Here is a 9,975-nt window from a genome sequence, read left to right on the forward strand (position 1 = left end):
CTAAATACTAACAGAGAGGGAAGGAGTCTTCACATCAAGTATCAATGCTATCCGTTCTATATACAGGGTAGATAAGGTTGGGCAACTTAGACATTGGCTACCTAAAATGAGGGGACGATAAAGGCACGAAGTGACTGGCTTACAAGGTTTCACGAGGGAGTTTAATTTAAGAGTATGGGGGGAAAGGAAGAGTCCCCATTGAATAGATTTCACCTTGTCTAGATGGGTCTGGTGAAAAGAGATGGGGATAAGAGTCCTATGATTCAATAGTGAATAATTGTTATCATGACTAATTGTAACTGTCACAATTGTAAAAGTAGAAGTTTTGTTACAAAAACAGGGGAGTGGTTAATCTTACAGTCCAGAAACTGAGGACTCTTGGACCATCAGGAGAGAAGCACACAAGCGGAATGCGGGACCTTATCCAGAGAAGCAGCAGTGCCAGAGATGGAGGCAGAGTTGGGGCATGGAGATGGGGAGAGGCTGAGGACTCTAGATTCATGGGAAGAGACGGACTAAGAGCTGGCAGCCAGGAGGCAGACTTGCAGAATGTGCCCTTTGGAGGTGTAAATTATTATATATTCCTGAGTGTGTTTTGGTTTTTTTTTTAAAAGCTGAAGTGGATAGAGAGAAATACTGTTAACTGATGGTACATGGAGGGGATTATAATCATTGTAATGAAACAAGGTGTATGATTTGTTGAATGTAAAACTGATGATCTGCCCTGTAAACTTTCACTCAATCCACAATAAAAACCTTAAAAGCAAAACAAAAGTAAACAGAAAAAAAAAAAAAAAAAAGAGTAATCTGCTACAATTTTATGAACTTTGACCTATACTTGTGGATGCAGCAGGTCAAAGGAGGGAACAAATCTTTACAGCGAGGATCATTCCCACTGCCTTGGTATACAGGGTCAACAAGGATGGGCAACTTAGACATTGGCTACCCAAAATGGGCAGGGGGCGGAGAAGGGGGGGGAGAACTACAAAGGCAAGAAGTGACTGGCTTACAAGCTTTCAATAGGGAGCCTGGTTCCAGAGGGTGTCGGGAAAGGTAGAGTCTCCACTGAGTGGTTTCCAACTAGTCTGGATGGGGTTGATGAAAGAAGATGGGGAAAAGACTCCTGTGGTTCAATAGTGAATGATTGCTATCAGGACTGACTGTGAGTGTTGGAAATGTAAAGGTAGAAGTTTTGTAACAAAAGAAGGGGAGTGGTTGATTTTGCAGTCAAGGAGCAGGAGGTCCCTGGGACCTTCAAAGGAGTGCTGGGCCCTGTCCAAACAGAGATGGAGGCAGAGATGATGACGTGGAGAGATGGAGCAGCTAGGGACTCTGGACTCAGGAAGGTTGAGGGGCTGTGTGCTGATTGGCAGTGTGGGGGGTGGGTGGGAGTGGACTTGCGGGGTGTACCCTTTGATTGTTTGATGATGCATGCAGGGGATTGTAATCATTGCAGTGAAACAAAATAGATAGGATGAATGTAAAGCTGATGTTCTCCCATGTAAACTATCACGTAGTTCACAATAAAAACTTAAAAAAAAAGAGCGGCATGGACCAGTTCCTCTCTCAGAGCACACAAAAGAATCACCACAGCCAACACCTTGTTTTGGACTCAGCCTCCAGAACTGTGAGGCAATACATTTCTGTTTTTTTATGTCACCAGCTATGTGGAATTTTGTTACAGCAGCCCTAGGAAACAAATGCACCTGTAACTAAATGAAGTTGACAAATGCTTTTCTAGCTCAGTATTGTCCAACAGAACTAAAGATGCTGACGGGAGTGATGAAGGAATGCTGGACAAGACAGAAGAGGGATCCCGTGACTGGGGTGAGGCCTGACCATCGAGTGAGGGCCCATTACAGAGGCTGTCTATAACTTTGCAGCCTGGTGGACCTCAGTTCAAACCTTAGCCTTGCCATTTGCTAGATGAGCAGCGTGTCTAGGACCAATACAACTTCTCTTCTCTGAATCTCAGTTCCTGAATCTGTCATATGGAAATAACAATTTCTCCTTACTGAGTTCTTTTTGAGACTTAATTACAAGTGAAAATTTTGGCACAGAGCCTGTTCTGTAGTAAGGACTTGACCGGTGGTGGTGGTTGTGTGCTTTCAAGTTGGATTCAACTCATAGCGCCCCATGGAGGGTTTCCAAGGCTGTAAATCCTTACAGGAGCAGAAAGCCTCGTTTTCCTCCCTTCTCCTATGGAACAGCTCATGAATTCCAATGCGACCTTGTGGTTAGTAGCCCAATGCGTAACCCACTCCTTTAGCAAGTGGTTGTTGTTATTGTTGTTGTTAAGAGCTGTAGAGTTGGTTCCAACTCATAGCGACCCCATATAAAGTTTCAGAGGAGCAGCTGGTGAGTTTGAACCGCCAACTTTGCAGCTCAAACCAACCTTTCAGTCTAGTGCTTACCCTACAGTGCCATACCAGGACTCTGGAGCACTTGGTTAGCAACATGTAAATAAGTTTTAAACCCAGATGTGTACATTGGGGGGTTCGTCTCTGGGGTTATACTGACAGGAGGCTGGAAATACCGTCCCTGCAGGTCCCACTCTACCCGCCCCGATGGGTACTTACCATTCTGAAGGCACATCCCTTGGAATTCTCTCCTCTTCCACGTCTACTCTAAGGTTCTCAAGCTTTCTAAGTGGGTCCACTTCCACTGCCAAAGTACCGAGTCCCACTGCTGGAGTGTTGTCCAGGGGGCCATTGGCCTGAACCACCACCTCCTTGGCTGCCTTCAAACCTGGGGGGTCTGGCAAGCCTTGGGACACCAAGTTGGGCTCAGGAACCACTGCCCGAGCCTCTGGGGAAGCTTTTCGATCTCGAGCCCTCTTGGTGCTGGGGCGAGGCATAGTACCCATATGGCTGAACATGTCACTTGAGCGGGCATAGGCTGGAGGGCTCTTGGGAACTGTCACCATGTCATCTTGTGTGGCCTCAAAGCTACTGGCCTCCAGATGAGATTGGATGCTTAGGGCTGAGGACCGTCGCAGAGTGAAGGACCTGGAGATGTTGGAGAGACTCCCGAAGCCCTTGAACTTGAAGAACTCTGGAGGAGGTGGGGGGAGGAGAGGAAAAGGAATTAAGTACAATGTAATAATAATAATTAAGATAGTAATAAAAGCATTTCCAGTACCACTTACTGAGGGCCCATGGAGGATGAAGGGCTTCACTGACATCCCTTCTAATCAGTATCCACTCCGAGGAGATGGTATAACATTCAAGCCCTGGACTTGAATCCTTGCTCTTCAGCATCCTGGCTGTGTGACCTTAGGCAAGTCTTGACCTCTTTGAACCTCCTTCTCCACATAAGTAAAGTGAGAATTACAGTACCTACCTCCTTCCTAAGGGCAATGGGAATATTGAGAAAAGCACGCAAGTAACAGGCTTAACAGGGTGCCTGGTATACAACTATCCTCAAGAATGAAGACAACGATCAGTATTGTGTCAAATGACTGCATTTGGATGCGTGCTACATGCATTAACTCACTGAATCCTTGGCACAACTCAATCACCCTAGTTTAATCATCCATTTTCCAGATGAGACGATTGCGGTTCAGAGCAGCGGCATAAACTGCCTCAGGTCATATGGTCAATAGGTGAAGCATATGTGAGTATCTGTGGGTGAGGACAGGGGGCTTGAGTGAGTCTCTGTGCACCAGGGATGGGGTAAAACATAAAGGGGTGTTGGGGCCCTGAGGGTCTCAGTCTCTGTGGGTTTTCTGCTTCCTGTCAGCTGGCTCAGGCTTTAGTGCTCGGGTGATACCATCTCCTCACTTCCGCAGAGGCAAGTGTGAGCTCCCTTCTCTCCAACCCCAGCTGCTGGGCTATCTCTCCTCTTAACCTCCACCATCTGAGTTCCTACAGCCCCCAGATGAGCAATAAACAAAAAAACTGGCATTTTCCACTTCCTTGGGAACCTCTGCCTCCTCATGTTCTCGTATTGCTAACATACCTACCCATCAACCGGAAGACCAGAAAGGAGAAGGGACTTGCCCAGAGTCACACAGTAAGGTCACAGCTGAGCGTAGACTAGGGCCCAGGCTTTGGACTCCTGGGTCAGAACTTCCTTCCCAGCACTGACCACCCTCACCTGGTCTTCACTTCTGCCTATAGTCCAGAGGACCACCACCCACTGCTCCTCCCTAAGCATGACTAGTTTTGTCTCTGTGTACTTGGAGTGGAAGCACTAGTGGGGGCAAAGAGGGAACCCAAGGCCCGGAGCCCAGGGGTGCAGACTCTAGCCCAGCTCTATGGGCACAGAGCAAGTCTGTGGCCCTCTTTGGGCTTCAGTATTTCCCATTTGTGGAATGTGGACACCACTGTATTCCTCTCCCCACCTCCCATTCTGGTGCTATCAGATCCAAGGTATCAGGGGACAGTGGCAGTTCATGGGACTAGGAGGGGACTGAGCTGGGGAAGCAGACGGAATGATGGATGCGGCTCCTGGCCCCACAGCCTCTTTCCCCACCCAAGTGCTGGGTCCCAGCCTCACTGCTGGTCAGGACATGGGACAACATCCCATGGTTCTCCCACCCACTGTCCCTCTACTCCATGAGGTTAGAACAAGAGCCAAACAGAGATGGGGAAGGCTGGATAGATGGAGAGGTGAGATGGGGAAAGACAGAAACAGAGATGGAGTCAAACCAGCCAAGGAGACAGAAAGAGACTGGACTAGAGTGATGGAGACACAGCAATGTGGAGACCCAGAGCAGAGAACTCTGGAGAGAGACAGAGATGGATAGAAAGAGAAACAAATGAGACAGAGGGTCAAGGAAACAGAAACAGATGTAGTGAGAGGCTCGGATAGACAAATAGACGGAGAGATGGAGGACAGCTCGGCCGCAGCCCTGCACTTACTGAACTTTTTGCTGACTTTTTTGGGCCCCTCCATCATCCTGGCGAGCTGTGCAGAGCCCCCGGGGCAGCCGGCGAATGACCACTTAAGACTCTGGACATCAGTAATGAGGTGCCTCCCCACCTCCCTTCCCCTTTCTCAAGCCCTCTCACTGGCTTCCTCTGTGTATTTTTAAACCAGTGAAACTCCCACAGCCCCACCCTCCTCACCCTCTCTGCAGGGGGCGGGGGCTGGGGCCTCCCCAGTCCTGGCCCCTCTGGGTCTCCTTCTTGGACTCAGCATCAGGGAGCAGGGGGAAACAAGCCCGAGGGACTTGGAAGGGCTAAGGCTTCAACCACAGGCTCTGGGAATGGAGCCCACTGGGCCAGAGGACCAGGGGCCTCCACCAGCTATCAAGGGGCCTGACCAGTGGAATGGGAGGGTTTGGAGAGTCAAGCCTGCATGCAGGGCAGTCACTATGACCCTCAGTATCCCAGAGATGGACTGGTAACTATGGTAGGAAGAGTCTGTAGTCAGGCCTGTGGGTTCTGGGACCACTCAGACCCAAGTTCAACTCTTGGCTGGCCTCTTGGTTCCCTTTGTGATTTCGGTCTAGGGAACTTAGTTGCTGAGTCTTGGTTTCTTCTCTGTGATTTGGGCACTCGAAGTGTTTGCCCTTCAGGGTCCAGTGGTTGGCACAGAGCCTAGCACCGATTCATTGCCCACCAGTGCATGGTCACTTGTGTCAAAGTAGCAAAGACACAGCAGTAATCTGGTCCACCATTGTACATAGAGGGGGAAACTGAGGTACAGCCAGCCAGAGGGATTGCCTCAAGTCACACAATAGGTCAGTGGCACACATTAGGTTACAATTTGCCCTTTGGGGTCCCTTCAACTTTGCTGGGTGTTTTTCCCACACTTCAACCTTCCCTTGTATGTATACTTATGTGATCAGGGCAGAGAAGATGAGGAAATGCAACCTCCCTCCCCTCAGGCAGGTCATCCCCGACATCTGCCACCTGTGGAAGATTCTAGCAGCTGCTCAGGGGCAGCAGCAAAACCAGGGGCTTCAAATCCCAGCTCTATGTATGCGGAAAGTTACTTGTGCATCAGAAACCTAAGTTATCTAATCTCTAAAATGGGTGCGAGATACACAGTCAAACTGAAAAGGCTATGGTATTGTTTAATTATTATTATGGCCCTTAGGCTGGCAACCAGCACTGTTGAGGAAGAGTCCAAGGTTAGATGGAGCTGGTTCTTGCATTCTCCACAAAAATAATGATGATGGCTAATAATTGTTATCTTCTAATTGCCTGCTGTGGGCTAATGCGCTGTACTGCAAAGTCAGTTTGAGCCCCAAGGTCAGTGGTTCAAACTCACCAGTTGCTACTTGGAAACCCTATACAGGGTCGCTATGGGTTGGAACTGACTAGATGGCACTTAACAACAAATGCCTACTACATTTGAGCAATGGGGCTCAGTCCTTCAACCTAACAGGTAAATGGTATTATTTTTTGTCCCCATTTTACTGATGTGGAAACTGAGGACCCCAAAATTTAAGTCACCTGGAATTGGAACCTGCTTGGTTCTGCTGCAGAGCCTGAATTTTTAGCCATTATATCTCTGTTCTCTTCCTCTACCATATATCATCAGGTCAGTGATGGGTGTTGGTGAAGGGAGAGTCTGGATGAATTTTTTTTTTTTTTTGGATGAACCTTCGTAATGGTATGAGTGTGAACACAGGCCCTGAAAGGAAGAGGGACAGAGCCCATAAAACCAAGGCAGCAGATTTGCAGATAGGCCTGGATGAGACCAGTGGTCAAGGTTCAAATGATAGGACGAGGGAGGTTCAAATGACTGAACTTAGGAGAAGAAAGTACATCCTTAGTTTCTTCTACTGAGCGCTAACAATGTGCTAGAAGCCTCCATGATTCTCCATTTAAATCTTTACAACCAGCCTTTGAGGCAAATTCTGGTACTGTCCCTACTTCACAGATGAGGAACTGAAGCTAAGGAGAAGCATAAGCTAGACACACAGCTGTTGTCCTGCCTGGCCTTTTCTGTCTCAGGTTGGTATCAGAACATAAGAGGACCCCATGCCCTGGCAGGAGCCCAGGGTTCTTCCTAGCAGAAAGCAGAGGATGGGTTCCTTGGCTCCTCTCTAGGATGCAGTTCCAACAGAACTTGGGTTAACTTCTAGGTCAATGGCATCAGCCAATGCTGGCTTCCCAGTCCAGCCTACTTCTTCTGATTTGCTGTATGCCGTTGTGATTTATTTCTCTGGGCCTCAGTTTTCTTATCTGTGAAATGGAGTCACAATAACCCCCATCTCCTGGGATTGTTGGAAGGATGAAAGGAGCAAGGGGTAGCATGTTGTGGGCCTCAGCAAGCACTGGCTGTTGTTGCTGTGGATCAGAGTCAGGCAAGGGACAGATTGGCATGGGCCAGGAAAAACCCAGTGGGTGGGCCCATGGTGTGAACTAGCGCAGGGCTCTCTGCTTTGGCTGTGGTTTCTCAGCACTAGAGCTGGCCCTGCTGTTGGCTCAGGCGCCAAGGCAGTTGCTGGTGTCCCTGGGAGAATGAATGGAGCTCAGTGTGACAGCTACTTCAAGCTCAGAACCCCCTTTGTGCTGCCTCAAGTGGCCGTTGAGAGTGTGGCTGGGGATCAGCTGGTAGGTAGCTGTCCCACAGGCCCTCTTCAGCCTGTGCTAGCCTAGGCCAGCCTGCCACACGGTTTGAAGTCCTGAACACACCAGCTATTGCTCTCCTGCCTCCAGGTCTTTGCTAGGGCTGGACCCAAACTCAGAATGGTCCTCTTTCCTCCATAGCCTCAATCTTTTGCCAGTCCCTCCAGGGCCAGCCTGAGCCACAGTGCCCCAGGAACCCTGTCCCTTTTCCTTACCCTTTGCCTGGGCAAGTCTATGACTCAGTTGCTGACAGCTTGGCCAGGTGCCAGCAGTAATTGGAGACTTAAAACTTCATAGTCAAAGGTATTGAACTTAGGCAAACCCAAGTTCAGCCCCTGTCTGAGTGACCTTGGGCAAGTTGTGCCTCCTCTGAGATTTTTTCCCTCTGTTAGTATGATGGATGGAGCAAATACAATACCCTCTTGTGATCTTAAGACTGTGAAATAAAACATCTTTATGGAGGTTATCAATATTATATTCATATGTATCTTTATGTGCATGTTCCAAGCAGAACTCAAGCTTTCTGGATGCCTTGCCCATCTATATTGGTCTGAATACCATAGGTGCTCAATAGATGCTTTTCCCTGGGTTGACCTGATTGCCTGGTATTGTGGATGGTATAGGGAGACAGTTAATATCCTCCAACTTTGAAAGCGAATAGTCCTGAGTCCCAGTTCTATTGCTTCCTGGCTCAGTGGCTTTGGGCAGGTCACTTTCAGACCCTCAGTTTCCTCTTCTGTAATCTGGACCTGATAATAGCACCTCCCAAGAGAGAAGCTCTAAAGTGTCAGGGATGATGCATGTCAACACTGGGCCCGGCAGAGTCAGTGTCCATGACCCAGGCAGTTTGAGAAGGAATCCCACGCTTTGACAGGACTATGGGCATCACCGGCCATTCTCTGTCCTGTACTACTATACCTCGTGAGCCTCTGTCTATCGGATCCCACCATTAGCCAGAAGCAGCCCAGCCTAAGAGCCTGCCTTCTCTTTTCTCCTCCACATGCCTCCACCCAATTCTTGCTCTGCAGTGGGAAATCAAGGTCCAGACCAGGGTCAAACAGCTGGTCAGTGGCTCCCTTTCCTGCTGTGTCTCAGCAAAGGCAGCAGGACCAAGGGCTCTCTCAGAGACTGGTCAGTAGGTCAGCCAGCAGACAGTTACTAAGTACCAATCTGGACAGTTTAGCCAAATCCATGGGAAGCAGGAAACCAACAAAACAGAAGTCGAAGTCAGCAAGAAATTGTTTCTGGGGCCACGACCTAATTTCTTCTCACTTCTCCTTGTGTTTTGCCAGATTTGGTAGGTGGCAGCCTTCAAACAGACTGCTGACCCCCTTATGGATGGATATGTGTCCCCCCGAAATATAAATCAACTTGATTAGGCCATGATTCTCAATATCATGTAATTATCCTCCATTTCTGTGACCTGATGTAATTATCCTGTCTTATACACCCTAACTTCTATGATGTTAATGAGGCAGTTATGGTAGTATACAATCTACAGGATTCAGTTGTGTTTCGAGCCAATCTCTCTGTAGATATAAACAGGTTAAACAAGTGAGTGGAGGCCAGAAGGACCTGACTACCACCAAGACAGAACTGGGAGCAGAGCTCATCCTTTGGACCCAGGGATGCCTGTGGTGAGAACCTCCTAGACCCAAGGCAAGATCAATGCCAAAACACATGAAAAGCTCCAAGGGACACTGAGCCAACAGATGTTGGAAGGAGGCAAAGCTCTTCCTCCATAGCTGGCAGAGAGAGAAAGCCTTCCCCTACAGCTTGGTGGCTTGAATTCAGACTTCTACCTCCTAAACTATGAGAGAATGAATTTGTTGAAGTCACTGCTTTTAGTTCTAGGATAGCAGCATTTGATGACTAAGACACCCCACTTGCCTACCTTCTTCCTCAGGCAGTGTTGAGATCTTAAGGCTCAGAAAGGAAGTAACTGGCGGATGTTGGGGTTCAGACCAGGCATGGTGGAGGTGACACCACCGGAACCTCTGCTGAGGCCTCTGCTCACAAGAAACAGAGAGTGGGCCCCTTTCTCAATCTGAGGCTGGCACACATACCTGGCAGGCCCCCTCATGTGCTAGCTTGTCTGTGTCATGGTTTTGCCCTGGCTCCACCTCTAATCCAGATGGGCTGGGCCTGACAAGGGTATAAAGACATGGTTTAAATACCAGCTTGGCCACAGGCCAGCTGTAGGACCCTGGCCAGTGATGTCACCTGAGTCCTACTGTGTACTTGAAAATAGTACCCACCTCATATGGTTGAGTGAGAATTGATAGAATTCTCGTACAGTGTTAAGTGTAGGGTTGGCTCATTTCATTTTTCTTCAATAAATGGTAATTACTGTAATTATTATCTTTACCCTCCCTGCTCTCCCCCACCTCCAATTTAGCCAATGGATTTTCTGCTTCCAACAGTTTTCCATGAAACTGGTCCATCA

General features: G+C 48.6%; 1 protein-coding gene across 1 annotated transcript in view; it reads right to left on the minus strand.

Annotated features, from left to right (window-relative positions):
- Positions 1-5,051, minus strand: part of SH2D3C (SH2 domain containing 3C) — a 41,124-nt gene extending 36,073 nt beyond the window's left edge. The window contains exons 1-2 of the mRNA XM_006834793.1: positions 4,866-5,051; positions 2,580-3,054 (exon numbers count right to left, since the gene is read on the minus strand). Coding sequence (XP_006834856.1) covers positions 2,580-3,054; positions 4,866-4,902 — 512 coding nt within the window. The 5' untranslated portion in view covers positions 4,903-5,051. The remainder of the gene's footprint in view (positions 1-2,579; positions 3,055-4,865) is intronic.
- Between the last annotated feature and the right edge of the window lie 4,924 nt (positions 5,052-9,975).

Source organism: Chrysochloris asiatica, unplaced genomic scaffold, assembly GCF_000296735.1.
Source record: "Chrysochloris asiatica unplaced genomic scaffold, ChrAsi1.0 scaffold00014, whole genome shotgun sequence".
Classification (NCBI taxonomy): Eukaryota; Metazoa; Chordata; class Mammalia; order Afrosoricida; family Chrysochloridae; genus Chrysochloris; species Chrysochloris asiatica.